Below are 21,240 nucleotides of genomic sequence, written 5' to 3' on the forward strand. Positions count from 1 at the left end.
CTACAAGCTAGAAATCCAGGACAAATAAGCCACAGTTACCGCCAAGCCTTAAGGAACTCATGATCTAGTGAGAAAGACAGACATATCTCCAACAACTAAGACAGAGTACAAGACGCCAGAGCTCAGAAGGTCTTACCCAGTTTTGTGGGACAAAATTCAAAAGGAGATCATATCTACACTGGGTTTTGGAGCATAAGCAGGAGTTAGCCAGGTGAAAAAGGAGAGGGGGCAGTATATTCCATGAAGACAGGGCGTGTTGCTTGCTTTTGGAGGATTATTTTATTTTATTTTATTTTATTTTTATTTTATTTTATTTTTGAGACAGAGTCTTGCTCTTGTTGGCCCGGGCTGGAGTGCAATGGTGCAATCTCAGCTCACAGCAACCTCCGCCTCCTGGGTTCCAGCAATTCTCCTGCCTCAGCCTCCTGAGTAGCTGGAATTACAGGTATGCACCACCACCACGCCCAGCTAATTTTTGGATTTTTTAGTAGAAACAGGGTTTCACCATGCTGGCCAAGCTAGTCTCAAACTCCTGACCTCAGGTGACCTACCCTCCTAGGCCTCCCAAAGTGCTGGGATTATAGGCGTGAGCCACCTCACGCAGTGGATTATTTTGTTTTATTTTGTTTTGGCCATCTGAGAGAGGTTGGCAGAGAGGAGAAGAAAAACAAGTAATCCCAAATTCCAATTAGGCTTCCTTCATGGCCCAAGATCAACTGTCCCATGTTAGGTAAAGTATTCCTCAACTCTTCTGCCCCCATGCAGAAGGAATTACATATTCCTGGGTATTTCCAGAGGCCTTTATTCATACTTTGAGCTTAATACTCATCACAGTGTGTCATGGTTAGTTATACAGTGTCTATCTCTATAGTGGTTATAATACATGTTTGGTTGCAGCAAAAGAGACACAACATAACACTGATTTTTAAAAGTTAAGTGTCTGTCCTCCTGTTCCCTTCTTTATAACCATCTAGCAAAATCCAGCGACGATGGGGTTGTCTCCTGTGTTGGGGGCCAGGTCCTTCTATCTCCTGGCTCTGTCATGCCTAGAGTATTACCTTAGTCATCACTGGATCAGAAGAGCTCAGGCCCCCACAGCATCCCAGCCAGCTGGGAGGGGAAAGCATGATGCGGCCCTCTTTTAGGACACACCAAGAAGCTACATAGATCCCTTCTGCATAGATCCCATTGACTAAAACTTAACCATATGGCCAAATCTAATGTCAAGAGGGACTAGAAAATGCCTTATCCTGTGTAGCTGTGGGCCAGGTAAAAAGCCAGAGATCTCTTAGGATAGAATAAGCATCCTAAACTTTTGACAAACTTTTTCTGCAAAGGACTAGATAGTAAATATTTCAGGCCATATACGGTCTCAGCCATGTCATCATCATTGTTGTCATCATCATTGTTACCATCATTGTCTTCTTTTGCTTCTTCTCCCTTTTCTTACAATTCTTAAAAAATGTAAATTCTTAGCCTGAGGTCTGTAAAAAACATTCCACAGGCCAGATTTGGCATGCGGGCCATAGTTTGCTGACCCTACTACTCTATAAGAAGGGAAAATCATACGGGGAGGAAAGTGACCATCTCTGGCATAACGTCTGTAAGATTATAAGCCACTGAGTGGAAAATCCTTGTCTTCTCCATCTTTCTAGTCTTGGCCAGTGCTTGACCCACACAGTAAGTGTTTGATGTTTATGAATGAATGAGTAGAAGGAAGGTTGGGGAGGTTAATTTCACAATCACAATTTGTTAAAATCTCATTTAGTCCCAATGGCAGCTTCTGTTTTGGGGGGTTTCTTTTCTTGTCTTGTCTTGTCTTTTCTTTTTTTCTCTTGTCTTTTTTGCTTTTCTTTCTTTCTTTCCTTCTCTTTTTTTTCTGTCTTTCTCTCTTCTTTTTTTTTTTTTTCCTTCAGACAGGATCTTGCTCTGTTACCCAGGCTGGAGTGCAATGGTGGTGCAATCATAGCTCACTGAAGCCTTGAACTCCTGTGCTCAAGAAATCCTCCCACCTCAGCTTCCCAAATGTCTGGGGCTACAGGCATGCACCATCACACTTGGCTAATTTTTTTTTATTTTTGTAGAGACAGGGTCTCACCATGTTGTCAAGACTGGTCTTGAACTCCTGTTCTCAAGCAATCCTCCTGCCTCAGCCTTCCAAAGTACTGGGATTACAGGCATGACCCACTACACTCAGCCCCATTGGTAGTCTTTTCACATGGATTATCATCTAAATACTCCATTTCTTCCAGCCTCAAGAATAGTCTAACAGAGAGCCGACAGAGTGAGTCTAGTGGGCTTTCCAGCACATGAGTGACCACCCTTCAGTTGATATGGTCAAGCACCCCACTTTACCTCCTGACCTCAGGTGCAATTAGGTTCCAAATATTCCACATGCTCCAGTGGACCTTTCTAATTGTAAGCATCCCCCTTTGGCCCCCATTGCAGGTGACACTCCTGGGTGTGTGGGAAGATTATGGGCCCGAAGAACTTACAGCTTCTTCCTCTTGAATAAACATGGTGGCAGGCAGGAGAATCTTGTTTTGGTTTTACCCTTTTAAATATCGCATGCTTGGTGGGAATGTTAGCAGAAGTATCCAGGCTGAACAGACACTTTTAAGTTCCCCTTTCTCCTCCTTATTACTCAATATCCTGAGGGCATAATAGAACTTTTCTTGTCTAAGTTTGCCTGGTCAGGGGAGGGAGGTGTGGCTCACTCAACCACTGCCCTGGACAAAACCCTGCCAGGCATCAGAAAGCTCCGCAGTTGTTGAGTTCCACATGCAGAGCAGATGCGACAGCCAGAAGTGAGTGGGGCCCAGACCCTGGCCCAGGAAGATCCACTAAAGGAGGCCATCCTTCCACCTTCTTCTGCAGGAGTCAGGTAACAGCTATGCCTAGGTTTCTTCTTTCAAATAAATGTGTAATTTTTTATAGCAGGAAAAAAGCACCACTTCCAAATTCTGGCAGCACAGACTGTGTTAGCTGAATAACTGAAGGAAACGCATGTTCTGTTGGAAAATAGCAAAAGAGATGAACAGGAGACACTAAAACTCAGCCTCACGGTAGCCAAAAGGATGATAAGCAGATAAAAATGTGGCCGGGAATGTGTCTGTCACTTGCTCTTTCGTAACTGGATAAGACCTCTCATGTGTTCTTGTTGGAACCTCTGGTGCCACTAGCGTTAAATAACGTCTTGCAGTGAAACCAGAAACAAGGTTTTATTGCCAACAGAGCTGGGCACAGATGGTTTATTTCATCCTGGTTCGTAACAAATATGTGTCCATCCTTTTGATGAGAAAGAGTAACTTTCAATTTCCTCCAAACCTGGCAGGAGGTGAGGATTCACGTGAGATTTCTACATAGACTAAAGAAAGGGACTATACTGCCATGAATTATGCCTTCTCAGAAGGAATCCTGGCAAACTGGATACATGATGACAAACAGCTGCAGATCAGCCAAGGAGGCCTTTCAGAGCAACCAGCAACTCCAAATTTTCATCGGAGCCTTTGGCTCTCTTGTATACATTGCTGATTCTTCTGAAAAATTCACAAGGTCTTTTCCCCCCATTTAACTTGATTTGCAGTGAAGTAATTAATAGAAATGGGCCTCTGACTCTGCCTTCTGTTAGCTGTGTGACTTTGGGAGAGCCACTTAACCTCTCTGTGTCTCAGTTTCCTCATCTAAACATGGGTATAATAATAGAACTCATCTCATGGAGTTGTTGAGGGGATAAAACTATATACACTTTTTGAATACTAATGTAAAATAATAATTAATATTCACCATTTTAAATATTTTTTCATTAAATACAAATAATTCTGCGTGGGAAACAGATGGGCTTATCACCGGAAGGGTGAAGTTGTGGCTGTGATTTTTCTGCCCGTGCTACGGGAATGCCACCGGAGGTTTTAGGTAGAGTAAAACGTCCCCATGCAATGTGAGACACGTACACTTCAAATAGTCCGATACCTTAAGAAATTAATCATAAGTGATAGGTGAGGGGGAGGAGGATAAGGGTGCTCTTTCCAATAAAACCACATGTTTTATGATGTACCATTAAAGGTGATCCTGAATATCAAAGGCGTTGTGGTGCATTTAAGGCACCCCATGGAAAAGTTGACCATCTGTTTCAAAAAGGAAAGGCTAAAAAGGTTTCCATTTCCCTTGAGAAATTATTGTAAAGGTTGAAATCCACACTGCCTGACTGTCATGTCCATCATTTGTTTACTACCATTGGGCTTCAAATTCCCCCCAGCTTCTGCTGGAGTCCAGAGGCTTGGAAGCTCGCAGCAGCTGGTTTCTGGTGCAATGCTGCACCTTGCAAGTTACGGCTGCTTCATAGAGCAATCACACTGACATCTAGTGGTCCAAAGAGTAAGTGCAGGCGGTGGCTTTGAAGCTTTTACCAGCCTCAATGTGCTTTAAAAACCACATTTTCCACCATTTACACAATACGTTAACAAGAGAGAGAGGTCAGGGATGTAGAAATGATATTTCATTTGTCTGAGGTGTTACTAGAGGCTGCTCTAAAGGAACATTTCTAAAAACAAGAAAGTGAAGAGAGTGAAGAGAGTGAACCGTGGCTCGCTGGCGGGTTGGGGCTGTGGTTCCAGAGGTTGCGGTTAAGACTGTGACTCCAGAATCAAGATCCTGAGCTTGAAGGTGGTCTCTGCCACGCACCAGCTGTGGGCCTTGGGTGAGTTCCTAAATGGTTCCATGACTCAGTTTCTTTATCTGTCAAATGCGGATAACAGTAACGTCTCCATTGACCTGTTTTGAGGTGATCCCTGAAAAGCTCCTAGCACAGCACCTGGCCCAGAAGGCAATCGCGGTTGCCCTCTGTTCTTGTTGTGACTGTTTTTTAAGAGCAAGCTGCTGCAGAAGCTGGCACCCCACAGGTCAGACAGCATAGCGCAGTGGAAAGCTCAGAGGATGAGCAAGGGAGAGACCCAGATTTCAGCCCAACTGTGTGACCCTTACGCAATTTCTTCTTTGTAAAATGAAGGACCTTGGTTCGCTAATGTTTAAGGATTTTTTCCTTTCTCAAACGTTGTGTTCTAAACCTTGTACAGGCTTCTAATTGAAATTGTTCTACCTTTAAGGCCCATTTGTCTCCTTTTTACCACAGCCCAGGGCCAAGCATGTCCCAGGTGTTTATTATATAGTTGCTGACTGATAAGAAGTGATTGTTGGAATGCTCTCTATTGGTCACTGGGAATAAACCAAGAATGTCTTTGGGCAGGAATGAAAATCCAGTGGGAAGCTCTGGAAGTCAAGGAATATTCCCCCATCAGAAGCTGGTCTGGGGTTTCTCTGATAAATTTGGAAAGCTCAGTGGTTGTCTTGTTTTTCTACCTCTGCTAATCAGCCTCTCTAAACAGATAAGAAACCAGGAAAACCATTTAGCTATATAAATTCAATACATAACCTTGTTAATCACGTTGCTGCAGCCTGTGCCTTGTGAGTTGGTCAGAGCAGTGGATGACTTTGCTTCTAAGTGCAGGTGAAATGCCACCAAATTCACATGCTGCCTGTGACTAATGCCTAACTCAGTCTTTCCAAGCCAGGGATAATCCCAGCTGGGATGTCACCTCTAATATGGCAACAAATGGTGGTGCAGCAAAAAATAATCATGAAACAGTCTTTCTTCCCTTCTTCCTAAACTTCATCCACATAGACTGTTGGATATTTATAGAAATCCGGCACAAACACAGGGAGGGGAACGACACACACTGGGGCCTGTTGCAGGGCGGGGGAGAGAGAGCATCATGATAAATAGCTAATGCATGTGGAGCCTGATACCTAGGTGATGGGTTGAGGGGTGCAGTAAGCCACCATGGCATGCATTTACCTGTGTAACAAACCTGCACATCCCGCACATGTATCCCAGAAAGAACTTAAAATAAAATTTAGAAACAAATAAACAAAAGAGTGAACAAAGGAGGGAGCTGCGGGTAGAATTTTAACAACATGCATACCACTATTTTTATATTAGAGATTTCTAATATATGCTAATATAAATATATGCAATATTAAAAATCGTATTATACACACACACAAAAAAAGTTTAATTTGGGAGTTTTGTAAGGGCATGTATTATTTTCCTGTGGTTTCTGTAACAAAGTACCACAAACTAGGCAGCTTACAACAACAGAAATCTATTCTCCCTCAGTTTTGGAGGCCAGAAGTCCAAACTCAAGGTGTCAGCAGAACCATGTTCCCTCTGGAGGCTCTAGGGGAGGATTCGTTTCTGGCCTCTTCCAGCTTCTGGTGGTTCCAGGGATTCCGTGGTTTGTGGCTGCATCACTAAAACCTCTACCTCTCTTGTAAAATGGCCCTCTCCTCTTCTGCTCTCTCTTCTTCTCTATCTTATAAGGATACTTGTCATTGGATGTAGTGCTACCTACATAACCCAGAATGATTCTGTTGCATGATCCTTAATTACACCTGCAAAGACCTTTTTTCCAAATAAGGTCACATTCAGAGGTTCTGATACATGGGCGTATCTTTTTGGCATATACATGGGCATAATTTATAGACAAGCAACCAACATCTGCATTCCAATCCCATTCACTCGTGCTAAATCAGGGTACCTCCACCAAAAGGTGCCCCAGTCCTTGCCACTGAATTTCTGCCACTCTTTTGGTAGTAATTGATCAAGAAAAATGTGAGGATAAGACACATCCAGGATTCCACTGGTTTTTAATAATGTTTGCTTCTGAATACACCACAGGATGCCACACCCTCCCCCTTGCACCCCTGGCTGGCTGGGCTGGTGAGTCTCCCCAGAGATCCCTGAGAGGAGCACAGCAGGGTGGGTTGGGCCACACAGCAAGTGCTGCTTTAAAAAAACTTCCCCCAGGGTGATCCTACCACACAATGTGCTTCTCATCATTTCCCCATCGTCATCGCAATGAAAACCACTCAAAATATTTTTATTTACCCTATCAGTCAAAAAAAAAGTAGTCAGTGAGAGTTGTGCTTATATTTCTCAAATGGATTTTTTATTATTTTATTCATATTAGATGTTTGACATTGATCCACGGTTACATTTAATTTAAATTTATAATTCTTCAAACACTTTTTTTAACATTCTTATTGAATTTTTAATTATGGTAAAATATATATATAATATAAAATGTGCCATTTTAACCATTTTTAAGGGTAAAATGTGGCATTACATACATTCACATTGTTGTGCAAACATTGCCACTATTGATTTCAGGAACTTTTTCATCTTTCCCAACTGTAACTCTATATCCATTAAACATTAATTGCCTGTTCCCTCCTCCCTCCAGCCCCTGGCAACCACCATTCTACTTTCTGCCTTTATGAATTTGACTACTCTAGGTACATCATATAAGTGAAATCACACAATATATTTTTTTTTTTTTTGACACAGAATCTCGCTCTGTTGCCCAGACTGGAGTGCAGTGGTGCGATCTTGGCTCACTGCAACCTCTGCCTCCCGGGTTCAGGTGATTATCCTGCCTCAGCCTCCCAAGTAACCTGGGATTACAGGCTTGCACCACCATGCCTGGCTAATTTTTGTATTTTTAGTAGAGATGGGTTTTCACCATGTTGGCCAGGCTGGTCCCAAACTCGTGACCTCAAGTGATCTGCCTGCCTTGGCCTCCCAAAATGCTGGGATTACAGGCATGGGCCACGGCACCCAGCCAATACTTGTTGTTTCGTGACTGGCTTATTTCATTTAGCGTAATGTCTTCAAGGTTTCTCCTTGAATGTCAGAATTTCCTTCCTTTTTAAGACTGAATAACATTCCATTGTATTATAAACCTCATTTTGTTTATCCCTCTATCTGTCAACAGACACTTGGTTTGCTTCCACCTTTTGGTATTGTAAATTATGCTACTATAAACATGGGATCTACCCATATCTGCTCAAGTCCCTGCTTTCAGTTCTTTTGGGTATACACCAGAAGTGGAATTGTTGGATCATTTGGTCATTCCATGCTTAATTTTTTGAAGAACCACCATACTGTTTTCTATAGCAGCTGTACCATTTTATGTTCCCACCAGCAGTGCACAAGCATTCAATTTCCCCAAATCCTGTCCAACACTTGTTATTTTCTGCTTTTTTTTTATTATAGCCATTCAAATGGATGTGAAGTAGTATCTCATTTTGGTTTACATTTTTAACTAAAAGAAAATTCTGTCTAGAAATAATAGATGACTCTCTCTGTGGTACTATCTTTTGAAAACCATTTAGTATGTAGAAAAGCATAACACAGGAAAGGGTTTTGGTGTGTTTCATTTTTTGTTCTTTGAACTAACCAAAGATGTTAACACTTTTTTCACTTTTTCATTCAGACGAAGTTGTTATATATAAATGCGTTGTTATCAATCTGATTTTTGCCATGGGACTTCCCAAATTATAACTTCTTTCTCCCGTAGTATCTGTTTATGCCCCTCTTCAACCACCCCTGGTAGTAAGTTTGAGGCTGCAGCCAAATGAACAATAAGCACCATCTCAGGCAGACAATGAATGAACCAGAATGGTGTCCTGGGCCCCTAAACTACCAGTTAGATGGTTCATGTAACCAACTCTAAGGGGCAGCTGTTTGGAGCCAGGGTTGGGCTAAAAAAGCCCTAATATAGTCATCTACCTAAACACCTCACCCCCACACCAACACACACACAGAGACTAAATGTTTTTTAAAACAAACGTAATTGTTTGTCTTCTCTTGGTTGTTTCCCCTTTCAGATTGCCCACGATGTTGCAAAGTCAATCAGGATGTTTTGGCCTTGAGCCCTATAAACCCCATGCCTTGCTCTGTTTCCTTGCTCGTCTCAGATCTGCCAGGATCACAACCATAAGTAGGACAAATGTTATCACATCCCTTGCAATGACAAGGGATTTTGGACAGGAGGTCAATTGCTAGAGTTAGGTGGAAAACATTTTGGATTAGAATAAGAAACTGCCAAAAAGTTTTGTGTGTGAGCTGAGAACTTAAACTAGTAACTATACGAGAAAGACAATGAAAACCCTGGTTCCTTGGCATATAGGGTGAGCACAGAATTTAGAATCAGAACCTGGGTTTGGTTCTCATCCTACCACTTGCTAAAGCTTAGGTGACTCAGTTTAAGGTTATATATTAATAACACTAAAAACTAATTGGGCTTTGGGAGGATCAAATGAGATATTATATGTGAAATTTTCTTTTAAAATGTGATTATTAGTTTAATAATGAAATTAGGAATGGGTATAAACTACTAAACTCTAGAATTTTTTGATAATTATATGAGTATATGTAGAGTTGGGTTTTTTTTTTTTTTGGCAGGGGGCGTGTAAAGGTGATTTGTTCACCAAGAAAAGCGCTTTTAGTAAAGCACAGATGTTAATCTAGATCATGGCAAAGTGCCACACACTAGATTTAGCACATAAGCAAGGAGTCTCTAGAACACTCAGAAGAAAATGAATGAATCCATGAATGAATGGACAAGTGAGAGCCCAGAGCAGCTGAAGCCATGAAGTGCTTTGGAAAGAGAAGCGTGCCTGGGAAAAGAGAGTGGCTGGGTGCTAAGAGCAGGGTGAACACCATGGAAAACTTGAAATTGAAAACATCACAATTTTAATGAGAAAAAGTGCAACCCAAAGTGAAGAGCACCATTATAACAAAGGTGAGAAAAGATGTTCATCTTATGACAGAGTCTTGTTACTGTGCGGTTATCAGAAAAAGTGAGCTAAGAGGTGTGAAGTGCTTATATTGTTTAATCCTGATTACTAAATACCAAATGCATTTTCTTCAAAGTTCTAAAGGAGAAGAAATGGAATGGGAACAAGGGGGAGGGTTGGGGGCAGGGAGGATATCCCACATTGTCATATTCCTTAGAGTAAGGTTTCAAAATATTATCTATTTCTCTTTGTGGACTCTTCCATAGCTTTCCATTTCTAATGCATAGCTTTCACTTTCCTCAAATCGAACTCTGGATCTCTCATTGACTAGAAGCTGCCACATGCCTTATTTTATTTATTTATTTATTTTTTTTTGAGACAAGGTCATGCTCTGTCACCCAGGCTAGAGTACAGTGGTGCATTCATGGCTCACTGCAGCCTTGACCTCCTGGGCTCAAGCAATCCTCCCACCCCAGCCTCCAGAGTAGCTAGGACTACAGGCACTCACCACTGTGCCTGGCTAATATTGCATATTCTTTTGTAGAAATGAGGTCTTGCTTTGTTTCCCAGGCTAGCCTCAATCTCCTGGCCTCAAGCAATCCTCCTGCCTCAGCTTCTCCAATTGCTGGGATTACAGGCCTGAGCCACCCATTGTGCCCAGCTGCTGCCACCTGTCTTGGTTAGCTCGTTGAGTTCTTCCTCTTCTTAGCAGTTTTCACACAGATCTTTTCACATGCTGGGAAGGAAGTCTCTAGAAAACCCCACAGATAGCCTCATTCCTCCACCCCCACTTCACTCCATGTAGACAATAAGCTTTCAGTTTCTAACATCATGTTGAGTGTAGAAAAGAAATTTACCACCCAGGAGCGTGTGTCTGTGTGTGTCTATGTTTTCGTGTTTGTTGGGAGTGACACGAAGGCTGAGGGAAAAAAGGAAGCATAACATTTCTATTTTTCCCTTGACAAACAGTATCTTTCCCAGACATCAAGGATTTTTATTTCAGACTTCAAATGTCCTTAGCAAAATAAAGTTTTTGTTGGGGTGTACATGAAAATAGAACAACCATAAGAAATAGGCCGGGCGCGGTGGCTCACGCTTATAATCCCAGCACTTTGGGAGGCCGAGGCGGGCGGATCACCAGGTCAGGAGATCTAGCCCACGGTGAAACCCTGTCTCTACTAAAAATACAAAAAATTAGCCAGGCGTGGTGGCAGGCGCCTGTAGTCCCAGCTACTCGGAGAGGCTGAGGCAGGAGAATGGCGTGAACCTGGGAGGCTGAGCTTGCAGTGAGCCGAGATCGCGCCACTGCACTGCAGCCTGGGCTTCAGAGCGAGACTCCCTCTCAAAAAAAAAAAGAAAAGAAAAAGAAATAGTAGCTGAAATGTAGGTCTCTCTCTGAGGTTGGAGGAACAGAAAAAATGAAAGAACTTATATCGTATTATGAAGTGTACATCAACTATTAGCCTAAGAACCAAATAAGCCACTAATAAGATATCTATGAAAACATGTTTCAATTATCTACAAGTTCGTTAGTCAAAATGTAAATTCCTGAAAAACTGTTTTCTAATTTGGTATTTTCAGCTCATGCAGGCTGAGTGAATTATCCTAAACAAATGTAAGTTAAATTTGCTATAAAAAATTATAAAATAGAATAAGAAAAATAAGCGGTTTTAGGACCATTTGTTGTTCTGTACTATCTACATCTCACTCTATATTCTCTACATCCTATCGCCATTCTATCCACATCAAGAACTCAAAAACATATAGCAAAACAAACCTCAGAAACACATAGAAACTCACATATATTTATATGTATGTATTTATACTAGAGACAGGCCCTCGCCACGTTGCTCAGGATGAACTCAAACCCCTGGGCTCAAGCGGTCTTCCCACATCAGCCTCCTGAGTAGCTAGGACCACAGGAATGCACTATCATGCCTGGCTAGAAAGTCGTATTTAACTTCCTTATCCATTTATGCTTAAGCCCTCAGAGGCCATGGCAAAGTCAAAACTATTTGTACAGGAGCTATTTTGTAGGATAACCAGGAAGAGAATGTTGAAGGTTCGAATTTGTAGAATGATGATGATTGTCACGCTCCTGACTCTAAAAACAGGGGGTACACAAAAATCCAACTGATGCACATGCCTTATAGAGAATACAAGGCGCCAGCATTTGGGAGGTGGACCATCACCATCAAAGCTTTACTACTTGCTAGGCTATCTTGCTTCTTCTGCTCTAATTCACTCTGGAAGAGAGAACACAGTAGAAACAGGAGAAGGGTCCGGATCATCAGTGCTGGGAATAACACCAGACCAGGAGATAATGCACAGCGACATCTGTGGTGGTTTTTCTGCCAAGGTCCGAGGGGACCTGGCGGGGCACACACACCACCCAGAAAGTCCCCATTTAAGTCAGGTGTTTCCTTCCACATGACACCTCACAATGCAAGGCCATAGCAGACAGAGCATCGCTGGGGTTGTTGCAGTTCCACCTCCACCTTCACAAGTTACAGAAAAACATACAGGGGTTGTCACAATCAGGGCTACCACCCCTGCTTCCGCCACCAGGTCCTCCTACCCATGCCTTCGCCCAGAGCCTGCAGCAGAGGGCTCCCGCCCCAAGAACTTAATTTGCGGCGAGAGTCAAGTTCCCACATCCTGTTGAAGAGGGGCCTGGTGCTCTCTCCAGCCTCCGAGGCTCAGCCCACTGGAATGCATCACAGCCCATTTGCAATGAAATAGATATTCTATTGGCAAGTGCTTAAATCACAACTGCAGGTCAACAAAGGAGCTAAGAAAATCATCTCCTCCACTCCCATCTGTATGACCAATCAAGGCGAAATTTAAGTAAACGCAGTCCATCAGCCAGTATATTCAATGCATATTATGGAAAGAGATGCGCCAGGATCAGGGATGTGTCTGCTTGTTTGCCGGGGAGGGAATTGCTGTTGAGGAGGAAAAATAAAACCAGGTTCCTGCTTTTACATCTCCTTAGGGAAACAGAGAACACACATGTAAATTATAATTCATTAAGAATCTAAATAGGCCGGGTGCGGTGGCTCATGCCTGTAATCCCAGCACTTTGGGAGGCTGAGGCAGGTGGTGGATCACCTCTGGTCAGGAGTTCAAGACCAGCCTGGCCAACATGGTGAGACCCCATCTCTATTAAAAATACAAAAATTAGCCAGGCGTGGTGGTGCATGCCTGTAGTCCCACCTGCTCGGAGGCTGAGGCACGAGAATCGCTTGAACCCAGGAGGCAGAGATTGCAGTGAGCCAAGATCGCGCTACTGCACTCCAGCCTGGGTGATAGAGGGAGGCTCCGTCTCAAAAAAAGAAAAAGCATATTTAAACAGTGTTAATCGGGATAAAAAAGATCACTGCGGTTCTATTATCGATAGAGGAGCTTGTTATCTACGATGCTTGTGAAGGGTCTCGTCAGGAGTACTGTATTTTCAGCCAGCAACCGTTAACTCTTAAGTTGGAGTAGTTTTGAGGTAATTTCTAATAGTAAAGACTTTTATGAAAGTTTATTTTCAGATTAAAACCATTGCCTTTTCCAGGTTTACTGGGTACAACAGATCAAGTCTCTTTAAAGAGAAAACACTGTGTGTGTGTTTGTGTGTGTGTGTGCGCATTGTGTGTGTGTTGTGTGTGATGAGAAGGGATGGAGGGCTTGGTCATGGGGGTCGTATGTGTTATTTTCTTTAATCTAGGCGATGCAAACCAGTAATGCAGAATCCTATTGCTCTATAAAAATTTGAATTGCTTGAATCTATTACAAATTTTTGCCAGTGTGCTTCCTGCCTCAAGGATGGTAAGTTTCTCCAGCTTAGGGGAGAACATTCTGTCTCCTCAGTCTTTTTGTTACACCTCCTGGTCAGGCCTTCGTAGAGCAGGTCCTAAGTTTGAGTAACAAAAGGCATCACCCCCACAGAAGCTGGGTCTCCTAACCAGCGCACCGTCTTCACCCGCCCTGGCTACAATCTCCGAAGCCTTAGGCAGGACGAGGGCTGGCTTCCCGGAACCTTTTCTCCTGTACTCATGAGCGCCCTCACAGCCTCTTGTTGTCCTCTGATGTCACTGTACTGGGGTCCTATTATGGGTAATGATGGCAGTGGCAGAAACAAATTTTGTTCCATAAGAAGAACCAGTAGTTGAGACCGAATAAGTCATGGGTAACAAACGACTTTATCTCAACATAACTAACAATAAAGAAACTCCACGTATGGTAAAAAATTATCAAAGATTTTTTGAAAAACCGATTTGGGTAAACTATTTTATTCATTTACTGCCTCCACCATGATTAGAAGCATTACATGCAATCAAATGAAGTCATTTTATTCCCTTTTTTATGGGCTTTATATAGGGAAGAGTAACAGCAGCCACAGCAGAGATTCATTCTCCTCTTGCTTTAATTGCAAAAGTGACACAAACATATCTTAAGGAGGTAAAATCTGGCTTCAAAGTCATTTTAAATTCATTAGTTTCCCATGGTTTATGGAAGTTTTGTTTCTTTTGTATTTTAAAGAACATTCTAAAGATGAGACTTTCAAAGGTGGGCAACTTTAAAAACCATTGCTAGCAGTGGCTCATTTAGTTTCTATACAGTTATTTGTAGGTGTTAGAGTGTAGTCTATGGTAAAAAAAAAAAAAAAAAAAATTAAAAGCAGACTTCCTGGTAAGTTAATTTCAGTAATTCAAGAGCAATAGAATTAGCTCAGGGTTTCTCAACCTTGGCACTATCCACATTTTGGACTGATAATTCTTTCTTGTGGGAGGCTCTCCTATAGGACAGATGTGCAGCATCCCTGGCCTCTACCCAACCCCTTCCCTGGCTGGTCATTTTAGTCAAAAATGCTTCCAGACATTGATAAACATCCCCAGGGGGGAAATTCCCCGGCCTGCCCCCGCACCCCAGTTAAGAACCAGTAGATTAGCATAATATCCAAGAAATATTTAAAACCATGAGTAATATAACAATAAAACTAAAACAAAACAAAATCCTGTTCCCAATAATAGAGATAATATATTTTTAGTTTTCCAAATGAAACTATGTAGATGAACTGACTACAAAAGGGACGATTTTCTTTCTAGGAACAGAAAAGATGGGATGTCTGTCCTTCATGCCATCTCAGCCTTTAACTGTTTACTTGGTTCATTACTTTTATGCAGATTGCTAAAACTCAAAAAGATTTTCTGAAAACTGGGTTTGTTAACTGTCAATCTGGAGGTTGTAACGAAAGCATTTTTGTTAACAGACATTTTCCCAAGGTCTGTGGCAAATGTAAAAATTTATACCATTGAAGAGACAGAATTCTGAGGAAAGGCAAAATATATGGGGGCTAAAGGAAATTAATTTCTATGAAGAGATTTTCTACTATTAAATCTGTGTTTGTGAGCAATGTTTGTGAGTAATCTGGACTAAGCATTATATGGATACATAGCAGGTAGAAATAATAACAAATTGCTTCAAATGGCTTTGGAAAAGAAATTGCAAATGAATTTGAATTTGCAAATTCAAATTGCAAATTGCAAATTGAATTTCACAATCTGATGTCTTCCAGATTGTGAAATACATCCTCTGATGAATAAGTAGAAGCCCAATCTTGATATCATTAAGTTAAAAAGATTCTGCAAATAACACGCACCAATATGATCGAACTGGCAAGGGGAAAAAGTAGGGTTAATATTGAAAATATCTAACAACTGGAATTGACATAGGTACCAAACAATCCCAATGGTTGCTGATCATATATCCACCTGTACTGGTGTATGTCTACCAAATATCAGCCCTAGAAAAAGGCAAGGTGCAGAGTAGATGTTTCCATCTGTGTGAAAAGTGGGAGAAGGAAGGGTGTTTGTGTGTGAATATGTGTGTGTTTATGTTTGCATATGCACCGGTTAGCAACATACATAGGAAACTGGTGACAGTGATTGCCTCTAGAGAGAACTAGGGAAGGTCACCATGTAGTTTATTATTTAAGGAAGATCAGTTTGAGATTAAAAAGGAACATTGCTAATCATTATTCCAGAACAACAGGTATAAACTCATACTGTACTGGTAAATGAGGACATCAGCCTAGCCTAGAACTGGGGAACTAAGTTAAGGAGCTGTAGAAGGCTTACTTTTCACTCTATTACTCAAGAATATATTACCCCTACCCTTTTTTAAGTAAAAATAAGAGTACTAGATAATTGAATAGATATTCAATCTACAATGAAATCAGAATGAGAGAGTGTCCATTTTAAAAATCATTTTTGCTTTTTCTATCATTACGCTTGAAGAAAAAAATCTACCTATTATTGTTACGATTAAGGGTGAGTCTGGGTGTTGAACATTTTATCTACTAAACTTATTAACAGTGATCATAATTAAATAATCTCTAAAGCTAAGAAGCTGATATTAGTGATTAGATAGTTGCAGAGTTCAGGCTACTGATTTGCCAGACATATTAGTGGCCAAGGGGCTCTAAGATGTCCTGCATAGGAACATGTTGTTCTTTCTTTCCCTGTCTTTCAACATCCAGTGAAAAGTCTCACAGTGTAGGTAAACCAAACTTAAATATCATAACTCTATTATGTTATTCAGGAGTACATTAGTTCTAAGTACTTTGATTTAAAATTAGGACATAACATTAATGATTGTAACTTCGGAATTTGGTCACATAGAGAAAATAATGTTTTGTGACTAGCAAACTAGAAAAACAGAGATGGCAGATAATTATTACATATATATTACATGCAATTCTTATCTAAGAATTTTACATGGCTTTGCCCATTTAATCCTTATTTTAAAACAAAAACCCTGTGAGCTATAGGTACTGTTATTATTCTCATTTTAAAGATGTAGAAAACTGAGCCTCAGAGAGGATAACTACCATGCTAGATCACGTGGTTAGTAAAATGGCAAAGTCAAGGTTTGAACTCAAGTCATAACCCCAGAGCCTGTGCTATTAACTTTGACATTGCACTGCTTCCTGGGTCTGGGTTGGCAGCTGAGAGACTTACGTTCCAATCCAAATCTACCACTTCCATATTTTCTAAACCAAAACCAGGACATTGAGTTTGATCATGGGCCAGGGTATTTCATGGGTTTTCCCCCATGAAATCCAAGACATAAAGTTGCCACCTAAGTAGGATACCACTTAAAACTCTTGCTTTCCATTTCCTCACCGATGCAGTGAGAGAAGGGACTACAGAATGTCTAACATTTCACTTGATTTATAAAAATCAGAAATCCTCCAATGTGCCAGGTACTCTTTAAAGTGTTTTACACACAGGAAGTTGTTTAATTTTCCTAACAGTCCTATGGCTACACATTATTATTCCCATTAGGGAGGTGAGAAAACTAAGCCTAAAGAATTTTGATGCCTTTTGTCCAAGGTTACATAGCGAGTAAGATTCAAACCCAGGCCACCTGGTTCCTAAGTCTGTGCTTAGTCACTCAGCTATGTAGCCTCCTGTTATAAATCTGGAATATACATTATATGATATGGAATTAAGTCTAGAATAAAAGGCATCTTCCACAGAGACAGACTTCCTTCAGTTAGGGGGCAAATTTTTGTTCTTGGTACTGCCAAAATTATGCCCCTTGTAGTGATGTTTGGGGTCCTCTGCAACTCTGATCTCTCTGAAGGTTCAGGGAAGAACCCATTCTCTCCTATTCCCTCCCCCAAGCACCCAAATTCTCCCTTGTTCTGCTGTCTTCCTGCCTCTTGCCATCAGGAATTGCTTGAGGATTTGAGGAAGTCAGGGGTGGTAGAAAAGTGGCAAAGGGAGGAAAGGTAGAAAAAAAGCAGTTTCCAACAACTCAGATAAGGGAGGTAAATTAAAGTTACAAAATTCAAGTTGGAAATTGCTGCTTTTGTTAGCTTTTCTGCTCCTGCCTAAATCCCTAGCCTCCTACCCTGCAAATACACATGCCCTACAGTTTGGTATGGAGAGAAACTCTTGCTGAGGGCACCATTTCTTGTAAAATCACTATGCACAGTATTAATCTGAGTGCCTGCCCTCATTCTCCAAGCATATATTAGAATTCTGAGGGAGCCAGGCCCTGGTCTAGGTGATGCAGGGATACAAAAAGAAATGAGACATTTTCTGGACTTCAGAGCCCCAGAGACACCTGAGTTTGCCTGCCTGTGCTCACAGTTCCTAGAACTGTTAGGTAGCATATTCAAGGCCTGGAGTTGCTACCTAACAGTTCTAATAATAATTTCCATGTATTGAACCCATATGGTACACCAGACAGGCATTTTACAAATTCCATATTTAAAGTACATGACAATTCTGGCTAGGATTTAAACCCAGTTCTCATGCTCTGGCCATGCCATCCTCCTGCAGTTCCAGCCTCATTTTCGTTTCTTGTGAAATAGGGTTAAATAATGTCATTCTTTTAGAACTACTGTAAGAACGAGACAGGATGATATAGAACAAAGCACATGTATTTACCCCCCACTAAATGGTAGTTCTCATCACTCTAAGAGGAAATAACATAGGGGCTTGTAGAAGCACCTGAAGTGTGCATGATTCAGGAGGTGGGAGCAACCTTCCCAGCTGGAGGGACCTGGTTTTGCACCTTGAAAGATGAAATGTGCCTGGGTATGGGGCAATGAAAAGTGAGGGGTGAGAAGTGGGAAAGCATGTTATGGGTGAATTTTAAAGCATGAAAAGGGAAATTGTCATGGCCACATTGGTTAATTTCAGTGATTTTTTTGAAGCCTCCAATTTTGAAATATTTCTAAAAGAACTAAAAATTTAAACTCCTTGCTTTTGAGACAAAGAGCAAACACACCATTAACTTTCCCAGGTAAAATGGGATTACATTCACAGAGAAAAATGAATGCCTATTATCTTTGCTAAGTAATACCTAAATTCTAGACAAGCAGGGGAGACCCAGTAAAAGCACCTCTGAGAAAAAGGGATGACTGTGGAAAGAAAGGTCTGGAAATAAGACTGACAGCCTGTCCCTATTACCTCTTCCTTATCTTCCCCCTTGTGCCTCCAGACCATGACCTCTAAACAGAACAATTCTGAAAGTGAGTACAATCGCCTGCTAGTATGGATACACGTGAGTCATTAGTGCTAAATAATTACAAATAAGGAGAAGAAGTCATTTTATTACTTACTTATAAAAATGAGCAAGGTTTTTCTGCCACATCTCCCTGTTAACAAACAGAACTTCAATGTGGATAGAAGCAAAAAAAAAAAAAAAAAAAAACTCTCGCAAACCACAGAGATGTATGTTAAACATGGCCATGCTGTATGAAGCACACAGCCTCAATTTACAGAAGAACTTACTTTCATTTTTTAAAGGTAGTTTCTACTTAAGAGTTTCAATTATAAAATATGGAAGAAATCTTTTTTTAGTTACTTCCATATTTTTTCAAGTGAAACTTTAAAAATAAATAATACCAAGTTAGAGTAAATCCAACAAGATAGCTAGAGAAACAGTGAGAATAAAGAAAGGATTTGTTCCTTAAGTAAAAATAAGCAAGTCAGTCCGAGATAAGCAAAAGAAAAAGTATATGCACAACCATAGCCTTCCTCTTTCAAGAAACTCTCGCAACTTATTTTGCCAGAGAGGAAGATAAATGTTACAATATCTTGCTAACCAATCAGCAACGCTGCAGGCCTCAAACCAGGAAGCTCTTTAAGGTATAGTATTTTAAACTGTGCAAGTAAGACTTTTGTCTCTCAGCTAGTTTTTGTTCCCTATGTTTGTAGGATGGAAAGGCAGATGTAAAGTCCCTCATGGCGAAATTTAACACAGGGGGCAACCCGACAGAGGATGTCTCGGTCAATAGCCGACCCTTCAGAGTCACAGGGCCGAACTCATCTTCAGGAATACAAGCAAGAAAGAACTTATTCAACAACCAAGGAAATGCCAGCCCTCCTGCAGCACCCAGCAATGTACCTAAGTTTGGGTCCCCAAAGCCACCTGTGGCAGTCAAACCTTCTTCTGAGGAAAAGCCTGACAAGGAACCCAAGCCCCCATTTCTAAAGCCCACTGGAGCAGGCCAAAGATTCGGAACACCAGCCAGCTTGACCACCAGAGACCCCGAGGCGAAAGTGGGATTTCCGAAACCTGTAGGCCCCAAGCCCATCAACTTGCCCAAAGAAGATTCCAAACCTACGTTTCCCTGGCCTCCTGGAAACAAGCCATCTCTTCACAGTGTAAACCAAGACCATGACTTAAAGCCACTAGGCCCAAAATCTGGGCCTACTCCTCCAACCCCGGAAAATGAACAGAAGCAAGCGTTCCCCAAATTGACTGGGGTTAAAGGGAAATTTATGTTAGCATCACAAGATCTTGAACCCAAGCCCCTCTTCCCCAAACCTGCCTTTGGCCAGAAGCCGCCCCTAAGTACCGAGAACTCCCATGAAGACGAAAGCCCCATGAAGAATGTGTCTTCATCAAAAGGGTCCCCAACTCCCCTGGGAGTCAGGTCGAAAAGTGGCCCTTTAAAACCAGCAAGGGAAGACTCAGAAAATAAAGACCATGCAGGGGAGATTTCAAGTTCGCCCTTTCCTGGAGTGGTTTTGAAACCTGTTGCGAGCAGGGGAGGCCCAGGTCTCTCCAAAAATGGTGAAGAAAAAAAGGAAGATAGGAAGATAGATGCTGCTAAGAACACCTTCCAGAGCAAAATAAATCAGGAAGAGTTGGCCTCAGGGACTCCTCCTGCCAGGTTCCCTAAGGCCCCTTCTAAGCTGACAGTGGGGGGGCCATGGGGCCAAAGTCAGGAAAAGGAAAAGGGAGACAAGAATTCAGCCACCCCAAAACAGAAGCCATTGCCTCCCTTGTTTACCTTGGGTCCACCTCCACCAAAACCCAACAGACCACCAAATGTTGACCTGACGAAATTCCACAAAACCTCTTCTGGAAACAGTGAGTTCTTTTCTCGTTTGCTATTCAGTATGGTTTACTCCAAGGCAGAGAATGTTTTAGCTTCTGGGGAAAGTTTCGTAACAAGAAATGATTCTCTATCTGGTACTCATATGTGTATAATGAATTTTCTTTGTCTTGTTTTTTTCTTTCATGTGGGAGGTCTGGGAAAGTAGGAAGTCTTCATTCTGTGAGAAAATGCCTTGGTCAGCTGGGGTTTTGTTGGGGGAAGGGAGAGGGAATGCATCCACTTCATTGATACGTGGTTTTGCTTAATGATAACCATTGTATTTACTTCCTTTGTTGGGTTTCATTTCTGTTGAATGAGACTGAGGTATGTTACCCCTATCAACACAGAGGAGTTAGACAGAAAATGAGCTATCCTGTAGGTCAGCAGTTCCCAAAGGGAGCAATTTTGACCCCCAGGGGACATTTGGCAATGTATGGAGGCATTTTTGATTGCCACAACTGGAGGGTGCTACTGGCCTCTAGTGAGTAGAAGCTAGGGATGCTATTGAACATCCTACAATGCCCAGGACAGTCCCACAACAAAGAATTATTCAGGCCATAATGTCAATAGTACAGAGATGACAAGCCCTCCTTTAAGTGACTGCAAATATCCACACAATTCATCATGTTTCCTAAGCCCAGTATTCAAATGAGAAAGGAACAGGACTCATGAAACGGCACTTTGTGTTTCACATTTTAGCTATTTTC

The 21,240-nt window shown here is 41.7% G+C and overlaps 1 protein-coding gene across 2 annotated transcripts in view; it reads left to right on the plus strand.

Annotated features, from left to right (window-relative positions):
• The first annotated feature begins 2,759 nt into the window (after positions 1–2,759).
• The window catches only part of FYB1 (FYN binding protein 1), a 113,671-nt gene continuing 95,190 nt past the window's right edge, over positions 2,760–21,240 (plus strand). For both annotated transcript variants that reach the window (XM_004058931.5, XM_055366903.2), the window contains exons 1-2: positions 2,760–2,884; positions 19,365–20,526. In XM_004058931.5, the coding sequence (XP_004058979.5) occupies positions 19,392–20,526 (1,135 nt within the window). In that variant the 5' untranslated portion in view covers positions 2,760–2,884; positions 19,365–19,391. The remainder of the gene's footprint in view (positions 2,885–19,364; positions 20,527–21,240) is intronic.

Source organism: Gorilla gorilla, chromosome 19 (genome assembly GCF_029281585.2).
Source record: "Gorilla gorilla gorilla isolate KB3781 chromosome 19, NHGRI_mGorGor1-v2.1_pri, whole genome shotgun sequence".
NCBI lineage: Eukaryota > Metazoa > Chordata > Mammalia > Primates > Hominidae > Gorilla > Gorilla gorilla.